The sequence below is a fragment of the Tetrao urogallus genome, assembly GCF_951394365.1.
Source record: "Tetrao urogallus genome assembly, chromosome: 3".
NCBI lineage: Eukaryota > Metazoa > Chordata > Aves > Galliformes > Phasianidae > Tetrao > Tetrao urogallus.
The window spans coordinates 77327454-77351500 of record NC_136815.1 but is presented as its reverse complement, the minus strand read 5'-3'; the positions used below and the strand labels follow the sequence as shown (position 1 = coordinate 77351500).

General features: G+C 37.0%; 1 protein-coding gene across 2 annotated transcripts in view; it reads right to left on the bottom strand.

The window, feature by feature from the left end:
* Nucleotides 1–21441, bottom strand: part of LOC306944847 (cadherin-6) — a gene marked incomplete at both ends in the record, with an annotated part of 47770 nt that extends 26329 nt beyond the window's left edge. For both annotated transcript variants that reach the window (XM_079533470.1, XM_079533471.1), the window contains one exon: nt 21214–21441. In XM_079533470.1, coding sequence (XP_079389596.1) covers nt 21214–21441 — 228 coding nt within the window. The remainder of the gene's footprint in view (nt 1–21213) is intronic.
* Between the last annotated feature and the right edge of the window lie 2606 nt (nt 21442–24047).

Sequence of the window (24047 nt, the reverse complement as noted above, 5' to 3'; positions counted from 1 at the left end):
TTTTGCACAGAGCCTTCCTCTTGAAAATAAGAATATCGATAGCTAGCTTGTATGCAACATTTCATCAGGAGATTTCAAAACACTTCACAAAAGCAGTCAATCACATTTGCTTTGTTTTTTTGAATAGCAAAGTGTAGAAACTTGGAATTTCCAAAAAGACTGTCTTGGAACTCGGAATACAATTCAGATCTCCTGAGTCCTAGTCAATTGGCCATCAAACCTACAGAAATGATATGATTTACCAGATACAGCTTAAGCCTCTGAAGAATATCGGTGAGATCTGCCTGTTAAGAAGTCAGTCTATAAGTCTACTGTGGAAAGTAATTGTAATTGGATATTTGAGTATAATTTTCTCAAAGGCAATTTGCAAAAAAAAGGCATAAAAATAACTCTTATTTAAAAATATGTATTTTTTTTATGACTGTCTCACATCCAGATACTCAATTTTTGTTTGCCTTGAAAGCCGCTTTAATTTTTTCTGTATCATAGTGGGAGAAAAACAGCCCTTGGTAACAGACTATCATTAATTCACACAAATCATGGAATAGTGCTGTTGTGAGACTTGTTATAGGATGAACTCCCAAACTCATTTTTATCACCATTTTAATTAAAACCGGTTTCAAGGAACAAAGTAGCAAAAAAGGTCAAGCTAGAAGGGGTGTTGGAACCATTGGGAATTGTCTTCCCTAGTATTCTTTAAGGAGTCCAGATACCTGCAGAGCTAAAAATGAAAATTTGTGTGATTTTTCAGTCAATTGTTTATGAAATTTCCACTCTTCTCCCATAACTAACCTATCAGTGTAAGATGAACTGTGGCTCTTGAATATCAAGACAATGTACATCTCAATGTACCTACTCACTAACGTTATAAATGAAGCGATTTTCATGGAAGGTTCAATCTCTAGCTTTTCTGCAAAAGCAGTAACTTCTGAAAATAAACATTTCCTATCACAATGTTCTTTCCAAATCTAATATTCTAATACCTTCAACTTTCCTACTTTCCTAAGACATTACAGAACAGAGTAAGTGCTCACCTGGCCAGAAAGTAAGTGGCTTATCTGCTTAAAAGTCAGATCTAGGGAAGGTCATGTCCCGTGTATGTTATATAGAGTTAAGGCTGTCTGAGCATCTACTCATCAGTCCCAACAGTGACCTTCCAGTGTGCCATCATGTGTGGCCTGAAGAACATATTTCATAAAAATTCTTCATAAAAGTATAATACTTAAGTAAATTATGATAGTTATTTAACCACTGAACATCAGGGTTGTTTTGTTTTGTTTTCTGTTTTGTTATGTGTTTGTTTTTGTGGAATAGGACAAAATCACAACACCAGCATGAACTGCTTAATAGCTAGGCCAAAGTAGTTTGAATTTTGTTCCTTTCTTTTTCAGAAAACAAAATGTTGTTTTTATATGTTAGAATAAACAAACAGATCTCCAGGAAAGTTTCTCATGGATGATAAATTTGCAACATTTACCTCAGAGGAAAATATCTAGAAAAACAATTTATTATTACAGATTATATTATCTGTGCTTGACTGTTTGCTTGTATAAAATTTTACTCAGGCAAAACCATTCAGCTTTATTTTTTTAAGTGTCAATTTATCTTGAAAGCAATATTTTGCTTGTGTGAGCTATATGAAGTGAGAGATTGCTACTCCAACCATGTTAAAAAAAATAATTAGGAATAAAATTTAAAGGAGGAACAAATGGTGCGAGATTAGACCAAAAGAAGGGCCTGGAGGAGAGATGCACTTAAAAATGCAGCTGATGGTTTTGTATATAAAGTCTAATACAGCTGTTATGAGGATAAAATGAGTAGTGGAAACATCCCCACTTTCCTTTGCAGTTGATGGTATTTTTGCTACCCAGACCCTTCATTTCACAGGAAGTTTGCTGTAATGAAATATGCATAGAAAGTATATTCCAAGTACTTTCAGCAGGACAGATACGAGACATCATAGTTTCACTCTTTCTATTAACTCATGTTGCAAAAGAGTGTCTATTATCCTCTGCATAAAGTTATTCATGGGCCAGATAAATGGACCATGGCAGGTAATCATGAGATAGAATAAAATATTGTGGGATACAATATTCATGTCAGCTGGGTTGTACTACATTACTGCTCCTCGATACAAATTTACTATGGCCAAAAGTTTTAAGGCTCTACTTAAAGTTAGATTTTTTTATTTCTAGAGGAACTCGGTGTTACTCAACAGCATTCATCTAATTTGGTGACAGAACTGAGCAATACCCCAAAGGTAAGCAAAATTGAGAAGTAGTAAGTTGCAATAAAAAGCAAATGCTTCTGCAATTGAACTATATTAATATTATAGTAAATTGATTCACTCAGAATGTTCTCTGGACACTTTTGTGAAATCACCTATCAATCACTGGCTAAGGCTGAGGATGAACGACAAATTAAAGATTTTATTATGCCCTAGGCATACTTTCACTCATTTTACTTTAATGCCACTGTTACATGAACCATCTTCTTTGTTTTTAATGATTTACAGTAAGATAAAAACCATCCAGTCTTTTTCTCTCTTCTCTCCTTGGGAATATTCTGACCCAAGACATTCAAACATGGCTGCCAGAAAGAAAGTAGGGCCTCATTGCTCTGGTAACAAATATACAGCTGTTTAAAAAGACTGCAGGACTACAGCATTAGCTACCTGTATTTGACTTTGTACTCATTGTTACCTACATAATTAATTTAAAAGGAAAACTTCTTATTTATTACAAGGAGTCCCAATCTGAAGCAGCCTTGCTCTCCCCAGTGTCACTGACAGAAGCCCCCAGAAGCATCAAGGGTGGTGACAGAGGTGTCTTCTCAGCATGGAGAGGTATGTGAAAGCTGTGCTCAAAGTATTTGTGCTGTGAACACCTTTTTTTATTATTATTATTATTTTTTTGGAGTGAGTTTGTTTACAGCATTTGCGTTCATCTCCAACACGCGGTATTGCTCAACTTCAAAGGAACTCCAGAAAAATTTTACTAGGGTTTCAAAAATTGAATCAGGCCTATGCTACAGAAATAAGAATTATTTGAGCAAAGTGTGGGAAAAAATTAAGGGTGACTTTCATGTAATTTTGTAAAAAGATTATAAATTGAAATGGCATGAAAGCAGCAGATCAAATTGGCTTAAGTAGTGCAATTCATTAGTGTTTGTCCTTGGTATTCTATGCTACAAGAGCTGTGCTCTAAAATGTCAGAGCGTGCACAACAGAAGCAGTGTCAGTGTGCTTCAGTGCTGGCGAGGGCCAGGGGCTCCCCGGGTGGGCCAGGAGGCACCAGGTAGGCAGGGCCTCACCAAGAGTAGGGTACCAGGGGTACCAAGCATCATCCTCAGGGCAAGGCTGTGCTGTAGACCTGCAGGTGGCCTCTCTGGGCAGGGCTGTGAGGAACTGGAGCCCAGCTGTTCAGCAGTCTTGCCGGCCCAATTACAAATCGTGCTAAATTCACCTTGGTATGAAGCTATATGAAACTGCAGTACTAAAACTTGATAATGAAGGTGAGACCTCCTGTATTATAATAGGTTAAAATTAAGCTCTGATTTTTATTTTGTGTGTGTGTGTGTGCGTTATAATGGAATGCATTAGACAGAGGCAGCTTTCCAGCACACATATTTGTAATGAGGTTTTACTGAGAATGTACTTTTATAGCTTTGGTAATTAAATTCCAAAAAAAATTGAAATTACAGGCCATGGATATTCTCCAGAATGAAATAACATCCCTCCTCTACCTCGCTCTGTAACACTGATTTAAACAGCATAGTTAATCTCATTCATGAAATGGCTTTAGGTTGTGTAAGACAGCTGTAAATTGCAATTTAGCTCCCACTAATGTCGTATTGCTGGTTATGATAACTGGAAATTCTGTGGGTAAGGTGGTTTCCATCCATCCTACAAATCAAGTTCCAATTTCTGTTGTGAATACAGCCCCCTGCTCCCTCAGTTTGAATGCAGTGCCTAAACCTCTACAATCACACAAGCCAATTGACCTTGGGATGTACATACTAAATCATCAACCTACAATTATCCAGAAATAAGCTGCCTCATGTCTTATTGTTTGTTTGTATTTATAAAAGGAACTTGCTATTCTGGGACTGCTGTGGCCACGTTTTTGTTTCCTACCACCACAATGAAATAGAGAGCAATTATTAAAGTGGCAAGTGGGCAGTTGGTATGCAGTTAACATAAAGAATCAGTGGCTTACGCTTGGCAGTATTCATAGCAATGATTTCACTCCAAATTGAATAGATCCAAGCAGCAAAGCTCTGTCAAGTAATGAACAAATTCAACCACATGTGTTGCTTGAGGTCACACAGTGTGATGCTACAGTAAAACACTAAAAATACTATGATGTTATAATATTGCACAGTTTCTCTTTCAGAGTAATAACTTTCTTGAAATCTTCCCTACCTATCCCTATAAAATCAACAAACATTGTCAATTAGTATAATAATTAACACCATTAGTATCATAAAATAATCATGCCTAAAGCTTTTGCTGAGCTTAGTGACTCAGTGTTTAAAGGAAAAAGATATTTTTTGTTCATTAGATAATAAGTACTTAAGTATATATTGCTGAAACTTAAGTAGATCTTTATTTGCTTCTTAAAATACTCCCAAATCATTATTTGTACTTCACATACCTATATAGGCATTCACTGTGTCATGTGTTACTGGGACAAATACTTACAGAAATAAGTTATTTCAAGCCACGAAAGAGCCTTTCTTTTAAGAAGATAACCCACAAGATCCACTGGAAGATTCAGCGTCACAGAAATAACAAATTTACTATGGATGTATGTGCCGTGTTCTTATGGCATCAATTATGGAAAGCACCATCTCCTTTCCTGGTCCACATAACCTTTCTATCTGACTCATACTAGTGCAAAATTACCATTACATGCTATTTCATACTTCTTGCTCTATCCACTTCCTCAGAACCTCTTAGCAAAATGCTAAGCTCCTTCTCATGTCTCATAAATCCTGACTGGAAAAAAAGACAGAATATGCTGAGGTCAGTGGTGGCTTGGTTTATATGCATATTTGCAGCACGGCCAGCTGAGCAGTCGTGACAAAATGTAGGTTTCTTTACCTTATGCAGCTACTGTTCTTCCAAACTGTAATGAAATGAGTGTTTTCAACACCTTTATTCCTCTATAAAATTTAATTAGAAGTGGTTAATGGACTTAAAAATCAATTTGAGAGGCCAATGGACAGAGTACAGAGCATTGAGCTTAGTTATCTGCTCGGGTCACATACTTGGAAGGTTAATTTAAGATACAGGTACCTACCCTTTCACTGTTTTGTTACTTCAAAAATTTAGCTCAATTTTCTGGTAAATGGGAGAACTCTAAAAAAGGATTCAGAAGAAATGGGAGAAATGTGCTACAGTACTTGCAAATTTTCTTAGAGTTTAGAGAAACTAAGGGTTGATTCCTTTCTATTCTTATGTAAAGCAATTTGAAATTTATATGAAGATTTATACTCTACAGCCTCAAAATAGGATTTTGTCGTTTCCATAGAGAGTAAATAAACAACAGGAAAAAAAGTATTGACAAGATGAAAAGAAAAATGCTAAGAGACTCTACCAGGGCACAGCACCATAATTCCAAACGTACAGCTGCCAGAAACAGCACTTCCATACAGGGGCTTTATTCAAACTATTATGACAGGTGCTTAAAATTAAATACCCTCTTTTTCACATCTCCCCACTAACCAAAGATTAGTTTACTTCAACGATTAGTTTACTTCAGTGATTAATTTACTATAGTTAGTATAGTTACTTTACTGCAGTTGATAGTGTAAGCCTGAATATGTTCAGTATGACCAATTCCTAAGTATTTGAATTTAAGACAATTTTAATTTCTTGCACCAAGATTGTTTTTCTGTTTCAAGAACCTCCTCCCACTTGCTTATATTCTTTCTCTTCCAACATCTATGAATAATGATATATACTCTCAGTATTTTTCTTTGCAAGGCTGCCAGCCTACATGCATTCTGCCTGTGTAAAATGGTCACTTTTCAGTCCTCAAATAGAATTCTGTTTAAAATGCTAGTCGTTCATTTTTTTCAGTTCAGTAGATTCCAAAAGAATTCCATGAAGAGAAGGCCAGATATGTTGTTTCTAGTAGTTCCATGTAGTTTTCCTTGATTGGTCCATTTCAGTTGGCCTTTATTTCTGTATGATTACATACAGGTCTTGAATAGCAATGTTAGTATTTTTCTATATCTTTTAGAAATAAGTAGATACATTTGTCATTTTTGTTGCCATGTTTAAGTAGCTTCTTCCTGATATCCCAGGACTGACATCAAGGCTTTTCTAATATACGACCATTCATAGTGTACCAGAATATATTTTTTTTTGTTGGTAACTCCTATTTTATCCTGTTTCCTTTCCTTCTTTCTTCCTGCAAGGTATTCTGGAAACAGTTATAGCAGAAATGCTAAATCAGGGCTTGACCCAGTGATTGAGCACGTGGTGGGAAAAGCAAGGCCAATCCAGGGGAGCTCAGGTGCAAGCACTGCGCCTTAGTGACCAGAAGGGGCAGAGCCAGGATGCATCCTTTCCTGGACCTCACTGAAGGGTTGGCAATGGAAGCAAGGGTATTTCACTGCAGGCTACCTGCCTGGTGGCTTCTAAAAGTAAGTATGTTTTGTTTTTTTCTCTCTTTTATTTCTATGCCTGTGGCTGCTTTCATTGAGCAAATCCTTACTTGTTGTAGCCTAGGACTTAGCTATCCCACTGTCATTGCTGTGTTTTCCATTGCATAACAACAATAAGAGGTATGATAAGAGTACTGAAATCAAGCATGAAATACTGAAGTAATATCTTAATGATACAGAGAACTGAAGAGTTACTAAGGATAAATACAATCTATGTGAATGGTTAGAGTTATTGGAATTTTTCTTTAATCTGTAAGGGGTTCCAGGATGATGGAATAAAAACGAAGTAGAATAAGAAATAGAGCAGAAAGGACACTGAAATAAGAGTTTAACATTTGACCAGGGTCAGGAGACAAAGTGCTTTTTTATTTGACCCCTCCAGGCTTGTGTTCTCCAGGTAGGCTGGAAGGCTCTTCTTATTCTTTTGTGACAGTTATAGGTGAGACTGTATGGTCTGAGGTAGATCTTCACAATTACTTGTCTGATACTGTGATTCTGGGGATGTGGGACAGGCTGCCCAAAGAGTAGCCAGGAACTTGCTGTCCTATTTAAAATGTCGAAAACTAAGAATAAACACCCATACTCTGCTGACTCACACCTTTGTTACACACCCTTCAAGATCACAAATGGTTTTCTATCCTGAAGTGCAAATATGCAGCCACAGCTAATCAGCTTTGCAAAAAATCAATTGAGAAGTGTCAATCCTTTCAACATTGCCTAGGGCCTATCAACTCTTATCCCTCTTGGGTTCCACAACTGCTGCTGCTCTTCAATTTGATTAAATAGGGACAATGGCATAAGAGCTTTTTGTCCTGAACTGCAGTATATCAAGCTGGAAAGATCCGTTATTTTGTTGCTCCCTCACTCTAGGGGGTAACTTTCCATCAGATCTTAAGGATTATTGAACAAAGCTGCAAACTAAGTAAAGGTGTCTCCATGTACTCCTGGGCTGAAAGATGCTCAGCCCTTCTTTGGTAATGCAGTCTTATTTGTCCCTTTTGCTATTATCTCTAAACACAATTATAACAGGAATTCACTAAGTTACAACAGACAAATAGGTCTTTAATTTATAAAGCACAATACACTTCTGTGTCATGTCTGATCATCTCTATTCATAAGGGTCCTTGACTTTCACTTTCTTTTATCAAAATTCTTGCTTTCTTTGAACTACTACATAACCACAAGAAAGAGACCCAATCTCACTTTGCAGCTATTAAAGAACTGCAAGCCATTATGCTTCTGAGTACTGATTTCTCTCACTTAAAAAAGAATATACATATGTTGTAAAATGATTTCTACAGCTTTGCTTACTGTTTGGTTCATCAAGCTATTGCCTGAAAGATTACAGAGCCCTGTTCACCTAAACTGTGGTGGTCATAACAAAATAGCATTGTACAGACTTCTAGAATTACCTTCACAAAAGCTTGGAGATCTGTTTTTTATTCAGTTTTCAATTCCTTATGAACAGACGAAGCTGTTTAAACAATCTGCTTTTCAGTTCATCTATTTCAGCATCTGGCATTTCTCTGTTGTAGTGACCACCACTCTTTTTTTTTTTTTTTTTTGTTTTCAAACTGTTTGTTAGAAACAGTACCTGGGAGACAGGAGGCTTATTTTATCTGAGTCATCAGTACCCGGTGACTGAAAGGCATAAAGGGCTTAGCCACCCTAGACTTGTCATAGCTTAGCTGAGGCACTAAGAATACTTTCTTGCATGTAAATCTGAGCAGAAGATTAGCAGAGATTAAAAATTGTTTTATTAACTGATGTGTGCACTTCAGTGGTCAGCAATGAAAATTCAATCCATTGAAGCTTTGAAAGCCATAAAGAGGTGTATAAGTCATTTTATTTCAGGAGACGGATTATCATTACTCCATGTTTCCTACCATAACTGGATTGTCAGTCATTGGTTTCAAATATGAGTCTTAAGGACTAAATGAAAAGTTGAGTTTGACACATAACTAATGACTTCCTTGGCATAAAAAAAAACAAAAAAACAAAAAAAAACACTAAAACAAATGAGTGAAGCTTGTTTAAGTGCACCTCTGTGCACTTAAGTGTCACTTAAGTGACAAAGGACAAGGTATGCAGTGGAAAAGTAGGCTTGTATTTGGAAATGCAGAACTTACTGATTTTAATATTGTCTCTTTCAAAGTCTTACTGGCTGACCTTATATCACTATTTGATGCATTCTATGCATTGTATTCTAATGTGATTTGAATCTTAGGTGTAATTTGTTCTATGCTAGCTTGTGGAAAAGATTGTTTAAGTCAAAGCAAAGAAGATTCTGTAATGCTAGAAAATATAATTGCTCTTGTGTTTATTATCTACCTGCTGAAGGTCACTGTCACTATATTAACTAGAAGAAGAGATAGATGGGGGAATTTCTGCACTCTGGACTGGTTATATTAGCTCAATAGCATCTGGAGGTATTTTAAACTTATGACTTTGTACTAAAATAAATATGTGTTTTCTGTCAGGTGAGCTGTGGAGTTATGGAAAGTTAAATGCCTAATTTGTAACAACTTTCAGTGGGAGTGCAATGAGCCTCTAAAGAAAAGCACGCTTCCCTGGAAATCTCTTCCCTAAATCCCCATTTTTCAATGGGAGTTGTGAAAACAATTCAAGAGCACCTGCTTCCCTCGCAGCTTTTTTTTTTAAAGTCAGAACAAAATTGTTCCTTTATCCTGACATTCTTTTATATCTCAAAGAAAGGTATGTGCACGGGAGCAGATGTCTACAGCACAGTTAATGTGTCTTTACTCTTTAAGTTTATTTAACATACTAACTGTGTCCATTTTCAAGAAAAGATGCTCACTGATCCCAGAGGCTAACACAGACATGTTGTGTTTTAAAAATTACATGAGAATTACAAGAGAAGGTATCATATGAGTCTGTACATGCACATAGCCATTTAATGGCAGAATACTTTCATGGGTCGATCTACATATCTTTGAGGGTTTCCAATGACTTTAATGGGACTTCTATCATGTACTGCATTACTCAGTCAAAAAAAAGGAACTCAAATAATAGTAGCTGGCAGCAGACATTTACTGAGATTAGGAGTTTTTTGGTTGTTCTTGTTTTGTTGCTTTACTTCTTTTTCCCCCCAAAAAAGACTACATGCACTTTTGTAACTAATAGGCTGTCTTAGCATACATTCCTTAATCTTTAATTTGCCTGATTAGTATAGTTAATAAAATCAATCTGTGTTACATATCCAGCTTTAATTGCTTTTATCATCTTAGGAAATTTACCCAGGGTCAATTGCTTACTCTTTAGGAGAGATCTGAATTATCCATTTCACTGAAAATTTCTTAGACTCATGAACTTAAAAAAATTTTTTTTTTTTTTTTTTAAATCTTCAAATCATCCCACAGCAGCTTGAATTTAATATTACATCAGCATTGTTCTTTCTTTGTAGATATAATGCAGATTCATAAAGCTAGATGAAGAAATGCATTTTTAATTTAGTAAAAACCTCTACTCCTTGAGTGGGAAGAAGGGTAGGGGAGATATTCCTTAATGGTGAACTAGGAGGAAAAAAAAATTGCTTGGCCTAATATCCAGAAATGTTTTTTATTGGGATACGGTTGAATAAAACATCAGGCTTCTTCAGTAACAGCTTTTTTTCTGTTCCCTGATGGATGTGCTTGAAAGCAAATGCTCATCCTTTCCTTACTGACAAAGGTGATCCCTTGATATTCTGAGCTGCACTTGATGCTGACAATCAAATCCAGAGGTATGTGTATGAATTTTATATGCTGTATAAAATTGTGTGGCAGGGTGGAAAGTAGGGATTGGAGAAGTGAGGCTATAGAGAAACATTCAAACAAATGGGGAACTATATTCTGATTTAAATTAACATTTAACAAAAATGAAATAAATTCATAACCACAAGTAGAGTCTTCAATCTGTTTGCCTACCTGGCTTGTCTAGTTCTGTGATTCAGAAAGTGAGGAAAGGAAAAATATCTCTGCACTGTCACGCTTCCCAAATTTATTTCTAAAAGTTTCTGTTGCGTAAAGAGATAACTAGAAAACTGTGTGAGGCAATAGTTACAATTGAAAAGGCCACATATATAAGTCTTAACCGTGTTCTCTCTGGAAAGCTGCTCAGCTAAAAAATTCTTTGTGGGAAAACTTGGCCAAGGCTGCCATTGAGTAAGTTTTTCTTTCAAAAGAGCATTCTTCAAAATATCAGCCTGGATGAAGGAATGGGTCACGTGGCTCAAATGTTGAGATAAACAGGTGTTAGAACTTCAGGAGGGCAGGGGAGTGGATTAGCAAAAGATCAGCTCAGGTAGATGTAGCTTTGCTTTGGAACAGGTGACAAATCAGTCAAGAGCTTGCAGATAAAGGACAGATCAACATGAGTGATATCGTGGTACACATCCACTACAGACTGCCTGCTCAAAGAAATGAAGTACTTGAAGCCTTTGTTAGACAGATGGAGGAAGGAAGCTGTGCAACTGAAGGCTATGGTACTCATGAAGGACTTCAATCATTCTGATGTCTGCTGGAAGAGCAATATGGCTGTATGCAAGCAACCCAGGTTTCTACAAAGTGCCATAAGAAAATTTCACACAAGTGATTGATGAGTTGACCAAAGGATGTATTATATTAGATGGATGTGAATGTAAAATTTCCCCTCAGATCTCAAAGGTCCTTGAGCCTACCAGCAAATTCTAGCATTATTCACAGCAGACAAAGCAAGCAAGCAAAAAAAAGCACTACAGAAATGTAGGGACTTGTTTTTTTAACAGTTTGGGTGAACTCAGGTCCATATTCAGAGTGGGATGCATTAAAAAAAAAAAAAAAAAAGGTGACAAAATGTTTTCTTGCTATGGTATTTGACAAGCTATTGAGGAAGGTTCCTAGTCTCTGAGAACAGGAACAGCCACAGGCAAGATGGATCTGGGAACTAAAGACTGGCTAGGTATACCTCAATCCCAAGCTGTGGAGCAAATCTACCTGGAAGGTAAATCTAGGTGCAAGCAAAGAAAACCAAGGTGATGGAAACAGCATGGGTTTAACAATGGCAAATTGCTTAACCAACCTGATTGCCTTTCATGGCACTGTGAAAAAGCAGAGAGGACTACTGCATGACCTTGGGAAGGCTTTTGATGTAAAATCTGGATAGACAAATTGGTGAGATATGGACCACAAAAATGGTTGGTGAAATGTGTGGAAAATTTCATGGATGGAAAAAACAATGGGTTATGATCTGTGGTTAGATATCCCACTGGTGGTTGATTACTTGTCATGTTCCTCAGGCATTGATATTGGGGGTTAATACTGCTTAATATCTTTATTAATTATTCAAATGATGGAATGCACTCTCAACAATGTTTTTAAGTCATTAATAAAAAAAGAGTGGAGGTGGTTTGCATAGCGAGCTTTCAATATTGAGAAGGTAGAGTTATCTGGTAGTCATCAGCAGCTTGGAGAAATGGACTGATGAAATTCAGCACTGGCAAATCTAAGTTTCTGTATCTGTGCTGGAATACAGTCTGGATGGAGGAATAGTTTTGTGCTGAAAGATCGGGATGTTTCACTTCAATAAGCTAAAAATGTCCTTGCTGAGAAGAAAGTCAACTGAACACTGGTTTCTTTTAGCAATAGTGTAGCCTACTCTCAGAGGCTCAGATCATTCTCCTCTATTCATAGCTTGTGAGAATGGAAGTAGAGCACTGTATTTAGTTTTATCCCTCTTCTGTACAAGAAAGACATTGACATACAGCGTTAAGTCTACTGAGGGGTTGCCAAAAGGGTTAGGGGGCTGGAGCGTATGGTGTATGTGGAGAAGAGAAAAACGTTTTTATTTAGATTTCAGAAAAGAAGGTTTATTGTTGTTTACAACTACCTAATGGCAAAGAGTAGATAAAGACAGAGAAGACAGCGAAAACATGAAAGACAGTAGTTAGGAATTGCTTTAGGGGAAATTCTGATTAGATATTTGAAGGAAAAAAAATAATCAGAGATTTTTTTTCTCTGCTAATAATCAGAGATTTTTTTTCTCAGTGCTTAAGCACTGAGTTAAGCACTGAGAGAACTGCCCAAGAAGGCGTGGATTTCTGAACTTGGAGGTAGAACTTGATTGAGTCCTGAGCAATGTGCTCTTAAATGGACCTGCTTTGAGCAGAGGAGACAAGATGCCTCTAAGAATTTCTTCCAGCCTAAATTATTCTGTGCTTCTATTTGTAGGGAGTAATATTCAGTGCTGGACGGTTCAAGATTCAACACTGCTTGTCTAGGAATGAGGGTTAATTTTGACTGGAGAGACTGGAATTCTTTTGGTGAGAATATTTTTCTCCAAATTATTATCTAGTATTTGTGGAATAAAAAAAAATGTATTTCTGGAGAACATGTTATGGATATATCAAATATATCAAATCAGTATAAATAATCTGAAAGGAGTTTTCCAGAAAACACTTTCTGCAGGTAAAATCATAAATATTTTCATGAAGTGGGTTAATGGGGTGAGTTGTTTAGATCCTGGCAGGCTGCGTTACCTGGAAGTAGCACAAGGCTCACACTCTTGTATTAATTCTCTGGCTCAAACCCCCTTGGAGGTTGTTATTCCCTATGTCTACTAGAAATTCTCTGAGGAATTTTAGCAGTTATGAGTTGCATTAACTCTCCTTTAAGCAACTGACCTGAAATGTGTAAAACCACAGAAAGAGCATCAGCTGGAAAGAATCTATGAATGCTCTGACACCTCTGTTTGCATGGCCTTTAAATCTAGTGCCTGAGTCAGCTTGATTGCAGGGCCTGCTATGTAGAAGCATGTCACGGAGCCATAGATACAGTTATACTCTTCAGTTCTGTCTTTCAGGGAGAATTTGACCTCTTGATAACATAATGCAAACACAAAATTTACATGTTCCGTGACTTGAGTAGATGTAGCCTGCCAACATTAAGATACAAGTATGCATAAAGCTGCCAAACACACTAAATAGGATGATAGTAAGGAAGCAGCGCAGGGAAGTAAAACCTTCTTTATTACAGTAGATGATTAACAGTGAAACAGCATTTCACAAAGAAGTAAGAAATAGTGCTGGGTAAACAGTATCTGTATGCAAAAGGACCACTCCAGCTAGGCCTTTGTATAGTTCTTCTCCATTCAACATGGCAGACTTCAGCTGGGGATAGAAGGGCTGCAGTCTGAGTGATATGCCTCCCAAGTAAACAACTCCGAAAAGAAAACACTAGGAATTATAGTTTCAGAATAAACTTTTGCTGATATGTTTTTCCCCTTCTGTAAAGTACAGTTTAGCTCCCAACTCACCTAGCATTTTATTTCTCTACAAATTTTATTGTTCTTGATGTCTTTGTGTGTGTGTGTGTGAAATTAGAAAAAGAAAGAAATAAATGATATTTTTCCTTTCTCTCTTTCTTTCAGAGGGCAATTCTTACCTTTCCTTCATCTGCCACCTCAGGCTTTCACAGTGAGTACAAGCTTCACTGAACCCTGAAGTATTTGCAAGTGCATGCTAAGGTTTGCTTCACCCTATTAATGGTGAAAGCAAGCCACAGTCTGCATTAGCACATACAGATCAGTGGTAGCTATTCACATCACAACACATTTTCAGTTTGTTTTTGAAATGCTATGCTGACTGGCCACAGCTCTCAATCTGCTGCTGCCCCACTGTGAACCTATGTTCACTAGTGAGAGAAACAACAGCAAAAGCAAGGCGAGTCAGAGGATAAGTTTCATTTAAAATAAAGATTTCTGTAAGCTTTACAGTTTAATATTTTTGATGAGCCAACTGTAAATAGCAAATGGCAGAATAGCAATGGTTCTTTATCATAAGCCTGATAGAGGGATTTTTTTCTAGCTCTTAGCCTGCACATTCTATATTCACAACACTGCTTTATAGAGAAGACTTTACTTTGTTATACAAATAGGAAAATGGTAATCACAGCTCCAAAGATCAGTAATTTAAGTAACCCAAAATAAACCATGAATTTCACCTGTCATTTCTCCCTGGGGAGAAAAAATAAATGCGTTAAGCTATTTTTGCATAGCTAGAAGTCTAAGGGCACGCAGTCCAAGAAGACAGGCAGATTGCTGACGAAGGGAGGACAGGATGATCTGTGGAAAGATGTGGCCCAAAATGTAAGCACTGGTATGAGTGGGTTGTTAGTATATGGAAATAAAAACTGTAGTTCAGGGCACAAAAAAAAAAAAAAAAATCAAGAATTTTTCATTTCATTTCTCAAGCCAGAGAGAAATACTGTCTTGGGAGTTTTAGAATTTGCTTGCCTTGACTTCTCTAGGTAGAATGAGAAGAAGTGGAGGAGGTTATGTTCCATTGCATTTTAAGTACCGTCATGTACCATAAAGGAGATGTGGAATGTGAGAGACAGATGGTTGTAAGGTTCTATTATTGTGTAATATATTTGGGTGTAAGAACGATGCCAAGTAGATTCACAATTATGAGAATCGTAAATGTTAAACATGCTTTGTTTCCAGCCTTTCATTTTCTGAATGTCATTCTTGCCCATCCCACCCATTTCTCATTATCTCCTTTCTTAGCCCCCATATGATTTAAAATCTGCAGCCTGTTTTTGGATTCGTGTCCTGGGCCTTTAACCTCTCAGTTGTCCCTTGTTTCAGTTATCTCTATTCCACAGAGACCAACAGTATAGAGGGTTTCTATCAGCATCAGTAAATCTTTCAAAGAGGAATATAAGACAACTGTGTGTATGTGTGTGCAATTCAGTATAAGAATGAAGGGCAGTTGGGAAAGTCAAGTGGTACAACATAAAATATGAATGATGGATGAGGAATAAAGGCAGTGCACACATGCCATGGCATTTGTTCTACTTTTTACAAGAATGACATGTATTCAGCCCGTTGAAGCAATAGGCAGGTGGAAGCTAAGAACTCTGATTTTTTTTTTTTTTTTTTTTCAGTATTATTTTATTCATTTGTGGTTTAGAAATTTCTGATTTTTAGCTCTGATTATGTCATTTAACCTCCCTGTACATCAGACTTCTCTCCTATAAAAGGCTTGTGATAATGCTTCTTTCACCTCAGTGTTAAACATATCATTGCAATTAACTAATATTGGTACTCATAAAGGACCCTGTGACTTTCTTGTCAATAGCAAGGGCAGGAATGTCACAAACACAAAGCTCTATGCTCTGCTAAGAGAAAAGAGACACTATAGCATACTGCTGGTAGCTTTCCAAGGATACTGGCACCCTCACACAGGTGGAGGGAGAGGGCATCTGGAAAGGTACAAGGCTTTACTTCTCCTCCATCTGTGTGGTGATGGGTGTGGTATCATCTGAGAGGTACATCATGGAGTCACATTTTCTGTGCACATTTGGCTGTGAAAGAAGAATGCTGAAGAATTGCCAGGGATGGGGGTCCAGCCCTGAGGCCTGTGTACACTGTGGGTAGTGCTACAGTTAGCATGACTAAAGCAACCAATGAATAACTGGTGGCTCTCTTCAGTTTTGCTGCAAGCCACTCAAGGACCAGAAATTGCTCAGGACAAAGTCATTGCGAGACATGAAGTCTGGGTCTTGGGTTGCATTTCTCTTGGAAAATCAGAAAGTAGAATCTATTCCTAAAGAAATGATATTCTGAATGCCAAAAGAAATTGAAAGCTCTTTTGAGTAGACTCATTGAAGAAATCACAAATGTGACTTTTAATTTTAGGCTTCATGAAGAAAGTAAATGGTCACTTTTTTTGGAATAGGAAACTGAAGGCATCATGAGGCTATCAGAGCATTAGTTACAAGGTAAAGAAAAACAATATTTGCCAGTAGAATTGTATAAGGAATGCTAAAAGCCCAGATGCTAATAATCATTTTAGTTTGACTTTACACATCTTGACTTTTTTGGAAAACAAGTTTTGGTGATAAGTACAGAGTACTAGCATATTAAAGATCTGAGAGAAAGGGGAAGTTTTTCTTGCTAAATGCACTGTTGTCCAATTAAGATGTCCTAAATTTTTCACATTGGAGTGTGCAACCCATTGCTGATCAAAATGTGGAAAATGTGTAGACTGTATTACAGAACAGTAATTTTTATTCTTTAAATAGCCCCTCATGTCAGAGCTATACATTTCTCTCTCAGAATGTGACTTAATCCTACTACTTGCAATGCTTTGGAGGTGTTCTCTTTGATTTGGTGATACTTGCCTTTAAAACAGTTGTAGCTGCAAGTAAAGTCAGGGAAAAGGAATCAAAATATTACTGGAAACATATTGCAATACTGTTCATTTTATCACATCCTCCCTAAAAGCAGGATTGATGGTACCTGAACCATTCCTTACAGAGGGTAAGGAATCTTTCAATTTTATTTATTTATTTAATTTTTTAAATATCAAGCAGAAGGATTCTACTTTTGCCTAGGTGCAGTATCCTTTCTGCTTTGCCAAGACACATAGCAGCAGAACTTTGACTTTTATCTTCCTTGAAAAATTGAGTTGTCAGCAGAGGATGATTGTTTATAATGGGTGGTACAGGTAGAAACATCAGATAGCTTCCAGGCAAGCATAAAGCTTGAATTATTTGAGCATCAATAAGACACAGAAAAAATGAAAAGTACGTCTGGAAGTTTCCTTTCACTATCGGACAGACAGTGAGACAAAACCATTCTGCCTGTTGTTATCAGGAAAGCAAGTTGCTTCTTTCTACTGCAGGCTGCCAGAAGCTGTTTCCAGGTTAATGAGTAAGATTTAAGTCTTGTTCAGAACTTTCTTTAGTCTAAAAGAAAGAGGCATCCTATCCCTTTATATAACGATGACTTGTAGGTTTGTGCTGACAAGACCACTCAGTGATGGATGCCAGTACATGGATTTCATGCAGCCAATGGGATAGCTGTGTAAAGACACCAGATGCATACAAATGATTACCGTACCTTTGAGTCTACTATTGTAATGACAGCTTTTTTTCCCTCTGTTGCTCAGAAATATCTGATAGACCTCTGAGGAATACAGCATATATTTCTATATACAGCTACAGTACCACTGTATTTTTTACCTGTGACTTAGGGCTCATGTGAACACCTCTCTTTAAAATTTTACTAAACAGCCATTGGTACAAGTAGGTAATTTTTAAAAACCTAATTCAGATGTTGCAGATTTTTCTGGATTGTAGTATTGGGAACTTCTCCACTTTGATACTCATGTAATCCTTTTATTTTATTTTTGGATTGAGTCTCTGGCAAGTGTTGTAATTTCTGAACCAGAAGAAAAGATATCTTCAGGTTAAAATGTCACTGTGCCCATCAATCACACTTCAATGAATAGCTGTAGCTCACAAGTTATTCAACAGTGCAATGAATAATTCCAGTCTAGAACTTTTATACCAGTTCCTTATATTACTGAGCCTAACCAGGACTAGAGGGCATGTATTTCTATTCTTTTTCAAAGGATTTATTTTGTGAATATATAAGAATGAAAGTTAGGAATAGAAGTGGATGATAAAATGGTGGATCTGATGTCAGTGCCACAGCATACAATCAATTTGTGTTGATAACGCCGAGAGATTCGTGGCAGATGCATATTCTTGTCTAAGATACAGCAGCATATTTGACTTGATAGTAAAATCCGTAGTAAACAAAACTGGAGGACCTGTTTTCTAATAGTTCATGGTACCAATGCCTACCAGAAAAAGACTACTTTGTTTTATACATGCTCAGGAGTGCTTAGACAATTATCTCCTAAAGGATGGAAGCATTTGGGTTTGCTGGAGATAAAGTACACAGAGCATATAGCATTGTAGTGCTCTGGCCCGTGACTCATGACACTTCAGCGTTGCCTTCAGTACTGCCCTGAGTTCTACTGCTGTTTGATATCTTCAGAGAGATTATCTTTTTTATTATCTCAAACCTGAATATGTTCCTCTTCACTTTTCCTCCTCTTCTCTCCAAAACTATTATGATATAAACATGGTTTCTGTAGCACAAACAGTTACAGGTTTTTATGACTGTAATATGGGCGGTTATAAAAACAATGCTGTTAGAATATTTTACAGCCAACTTGTGATGTCTAATCTTTTCATACAGGTGTTTGAACTAAACATGTTAACAATGAACAGAAAAAAACATAAACAAAAGCAGATTAAAAGATTTTTTTTAGAAGATTTTTTTTTTTATGATTCTGATGTTAATGCCCACTAGCTTCAACTATTGAACACAAAAAGCAAAAAAGCTATATATGACTGCCTATGCAGTAAAAAGAAAGCACAATTCCCCTTTACATGCATATATCGCTATTGTTTTCAAAGAATTTCCTATGCATGTTTCCTTATGATATAAGGGAATAAAAAGATGATAACCAAAAACTCTTATCATTTTCAGTTCGTATTTAAGGTTAACATTCTGTCCTCTGAGACAAAATATGCTTCATAAACATGTTCATTATCCTCATTTGCCCACTCCAATCAAGTTTAATTGCTCAGCTAAATTGCCTGGTTACCTCAATTTGGAGACATTCAGCTGTTTCTATCACTTATCCTCACACCAATATTCAACTTTCTCTAATAATAAATGGCTGCTGTTCCATGCCTTTTGGCTAATTGTTAAATTACAAGGGTGTGAGCAGTTCTGGCATTTGAAAGACATGTGAAAGGCCACTTGTGAACAAGCCCAGGGACACAGAATCAATGACATTTATACATTATGTGTTACTTCTATGCTTTGTAATAGTAAACGTATTAAAGTACAAATAAACTGGAGAATAACTTAAAAATACCAACCACATTTTTTTTTCTTTCTGTGATTCCACTTCAAACTTTCTTGGCTTTTTTTGGTCCAACTAGATCATTTTTAGTTGTCTCACTGCAAAAACATCCTGAAGGAATATTTGCTCCCCTAACAATCCCTCTGTAGTCAATAGCTTCTACTTGAATTCTGCAGTGTGGAGAATGGGAGACTTGGGACTGAGAAGGTTTAATGTCAGAATTTGCAGTGAAAATGACAGGCTGCTGAAAGAGCTCCCTACCTCGACCCCCACAAGTATTCTGTAAAACAAGAGTGTGTGTGGAGAACTGCTATCTTCCAATTTGTGTTCTTTCTTTTTCCTTGGCTCTGTACTTCTTCTCTGTTTGATTTGTTTAGATATTTTTTTTTGTTTGGTTTTCCTTTATTCTCTCATCTTCTGTTTTTATTGTGTTCTCTTTAGGTAACCTTATTTTCCTGAATTCTATTCTCTACTCCTATTTGATTTGTTTCCCTCCCTCGATCTTGATTCCTCTTTGTAAAGTTTCCTCTCCACCCACCTCTGTCTTTCTAGTTCTCCTCTCTTACTCTTCTCTGGCTTTTTTTCTTACCCTCTTATCTTTCCCTCTGCTTCTCTCTGAGGACTCTCTGCCTTTGGCATTTTCCTGTAGATTGGGTTCAGTGGTACTCTTCGTGAATGCTGATTATCTTGGTTGGAGCTCTATGAGTATTACACCAGCTGAGTAGCTCTTCATTTGAATCATGCCTTGCAGCCATTTAGTAGGAAAGGAGTGTCACATCCAACTTTGAGTGACAGCTGATTGGCAGGCAAGAAAAGCAGTCACCATCTCTCATGGGAATGCTCAGAAGCTTGAAGAGGGAGATAAAATGTCAAACCACTGTGATCTGCAGCCTCTGCTGCGAGGCCTGAAAGATCAAGCTAGATCAGACACAATCCTATTTGAGTTTAGAGAACTAAGCTATATTGTTTTTACTTTGAATGTCATCATCAGTAGCATAATTTTTGCATTCTGCAAGAGAGACTTCTATAGATTATGACACCTTGGGCAGTGTAGGTTCCTTCTAAATAAACAACAAATGCATTAGCTCTATAGTTTACCTGAGGAATTGTTACCTACGTAGGGGCCTGCCACTCTAGGAGGTGGATATTCTCAGAATTGAGATGTAATTTTTATTTTCTAAAGACCCTTTTCTAACTGTTGGCATTCTTTGAGCTTAGTACTTTTTACCTGATTGTTACTTAGCACATAAGCACAGTATTCTTCAACTCTTTGTAATAGCATGGCTTGCGTATCATGGTCATGTCACAAAGTCTTCCATGGCGCCACAAAACCTCATCATAAAATGGCTGCAGCACTGGTATGTGCAGTGGAGAATAAGCAATGAAATGGCTGCCTTCTGTGGGATAGGGGGAATCCTCACAAAAGTATAGGCATTGTGAATCTTACCTTGGAATAAACCCTCTTCAAGTATATACAGTTTGACTCTATATAGTTAAAGAATGTGGAGGAAAACACATTTTAAGTATAAAAAGTGAGCTAGACTATCCTATAATTGAACTGCATCGTATCAATTAAATAATTTTAAAAACCAGAATCTTTTAAAGATTTGGGCATGATTGACCCTGGGACTTGCAAGTTAAACTAGGAACTCTTCATAGTTGATTACAATTTGAAGCTTAATTATACTAACCTTTCTAGTGAATTACTCCTCAGCTGAAGCAGGGCAGCCAGGAATGAGAACTGAGAACTGTAGCAGGCATCATTCTTACCTACTTGTTTTTGCTGGCTATCTAACTCTTCTAAAATCAAAACATATCTAAAGGAATCTTACCTTGCCAACGTATTGATAGTCAGTTCCTGTATATTCCTCCAATAAAAAGAACTGATTCCACATCCAACTCCTTTTGGAACGACTGAGGTCTCTCCTGCTGTTTCCAGACAATACCAAAACCTTTTCCTTTTCTGGAAAGCCACTAGTCCTTTTGGACAGCAAAGTTAAGAAACTTTGTTGGGGCTGGCCAGCCCAAAACAGCAACCAGAAGCAATGGTAAGTTCTCATCACGGCAACAAGAGAAGATCTAAATAGCAACTGTTTTTCTTATCCTCAAGCTAACCTATTTTAGTGCATCAAATCCAATCTCATGCCGTCTTCGTTCTTTAAGTAGTCTTTGCAGTCTCAGAGAATCTCTGAAAAGAAAAGTAGTAATGTTATAAGTATTTTCAAAAGTATTAACAGTCATCATTACAGCAAGTAAATAAAAAAACTAAAAGAGCAATCAAAAATTAGAAGAGATTGTTGAAAAGCTGTTCCTGGTTCAAAACATTGCAAGCAGTCCTTTAAATAATTGGAGTGAATGTATATTGAGTAGAAGGAGGTAGTCCTGATGTGTTTTGATGTTGGTGGTGTCTTTTTTCCTTCACCTCCATTTACCTTCATTCATGAACTAAAGCAAAAAAAAAGTATTTACATTTTTATAGCCTGGACTTTGCTATATAGCTGATTAATTTCTGACTGGGGATCTTGATGTGGTTACTTTATTGCACTCAAGAAAGATTAGCAAGAGTGCATACTGTCATCTCAAGGACATTCAATTGCTACAGTTATGGGCTGAAAAGCCTGAAATTTTCAGGATTTTACCTTCAAATTTTAGGAATTTCTATTTAACTTCATTTAGGAAGGGTCAAGTAAACAGGTTAGTGAAGTAGATGTATGTATTTGCCAATATCTCCTACACTCTGGACCTCCTTGACACTTGAAGTTCAGTGGAAGTCATTGGGTTTTTTTTGTTAACTGTTGCTTGAGTTACGTGCTGAGTTTTGAAACTTTAAATGAATAGTTATATATGTAAGTATTTTTATTATTAATTAAAAGTATAGCAGTTATCTAGTTAATCTCTGCCTCTGGGCTCCTACTAGATACTAGTTCCTATTTTTAATATTAAATATCTGTAGACCTTCAAAACAATTATGAAAATGATTCCTATATCACTGAAGATTGCACAACTTTCATCGTGGAGAATATCATGTGTTCAGTACTATAGCTTGGTGTTGACAGTTCATCTGTTTTAAAGAAGTTGAAAGCTTTTATTAAGTACGAAGAAATGACATAAGGAGCCAAATGCCTAATGAACAGCTTTGGAACAATTTGTTATCTGAAGAAATTAGTTGACAGAAAAACTTCCACACAAATATTCCTATATATAGGAATATTTTTCATAAACATTTTTTTGTTTGTGTGGTTTTGTTTGTTTGTTTGTTTTGTTCAAACAGATCCACTCTTAAAGTTTATTTGCTTGATTTTCATTTTGTTTTGCACAGATGCTCTTTGGATAAGTTATTTTTTTCGATATTCTTATCAGAAGCTATAAATCATTCTGAACCAGCTCAAAATTCAACAAGACAGCTCTCAGTGTTTGTAAATAAAATTGTTGAATGGTAATCTGACTTTATACTAAATCCAAAAGAGATTTTATTTTATTTTCTAGACATTTCATGTATCACTATTTGGATCATACTGTACATCAAAGATCATTTTTTCCCCTTTAATTTATGTTGGGTTTGTCAAGGTGCAAATCAGGCAGAATTTAACCTTTGAGGTACATTCATGCAGTTAGAACATTTCCAATGCCTCCTTTTAGCCACTCTGCTGGTTGTCACTGTTCTTAGTAATACACTGTATAAAATAACCTCAAGTCTCTTGTAGTTCCTCTTAGTAAATCATTTTCCATTAAAAAAAAATTCCACTTAACTTTTAGATGGATGGTAATGGAAAAGGGCTGTTCAAACTATATCATTTTACAACTTCACTAGGTAAAATACCATAAGAAGGTAGCTTCTGGGTGAGAAGTCCGTTTTTTAACATTAAGAGGAAGGGTGGAAAAGATGCAATTAATTCTGAAATGATGTTGTTTCCTCTGGAGAAAAGGAAAGGTTCCCAGTTAGATCTCATTAAGACCAGTAAACCTTCTGTAGGCAAAAACTCCTCCATCCTGCAGGGCTTGGGAGATGTGCCTACATAAACATTTGAGCATTGTGAGGCAGGCTCAGACCTACAGGTTTACACTCATCTGAACATACAGGAGCCACAGTAAGAACAGACGCACTGCCCACAGCAAGGTGGCCTTCACAGGAAAGTGGGGAAGTGTGAGAGAAACAGAAAAAGCTAAATGTGAGTAGACTTGAAGTGTTTGGTAGATTCAGGCACCAGGCAAGAGAGAGCTGAGGTAGCTTCAGCTTTCTGCCTGTTTCTATGGCATGTTATCTTCATCCTATGCCCTTCTGACTTGCTCAGGCTCTCATTTAAGGCTCTGCCAATATCCCTCTTTGTTACCCCTCAGCTCTGAGTCTCTGCACTCTGATAAGACACAAAAGGGGAAATGATGTCGCACATGGTGCTTCTGACTCCCACACTATTGCCCATCTGCTCTGCAGGGAGGTTGCTGGCTGCCTGGGTGAGTTAATGAGTGCCGTGGGCAGCTGCAGCCCTGGCAAGCTGCCCTTTAACTGCATACCTGTTGTGAAGCTAACTTGGAGTGAAGATGGGAAAAGGCAGGAGAATTAATTTCTGGCTGTGTGCATGTGGCTCACCTTGCTGGGGAGGAAGGGTCTGAGATAGGGAGTACAGCATATAAGCAAACATATTATTTTGCTATTAGTGAAGTCTGC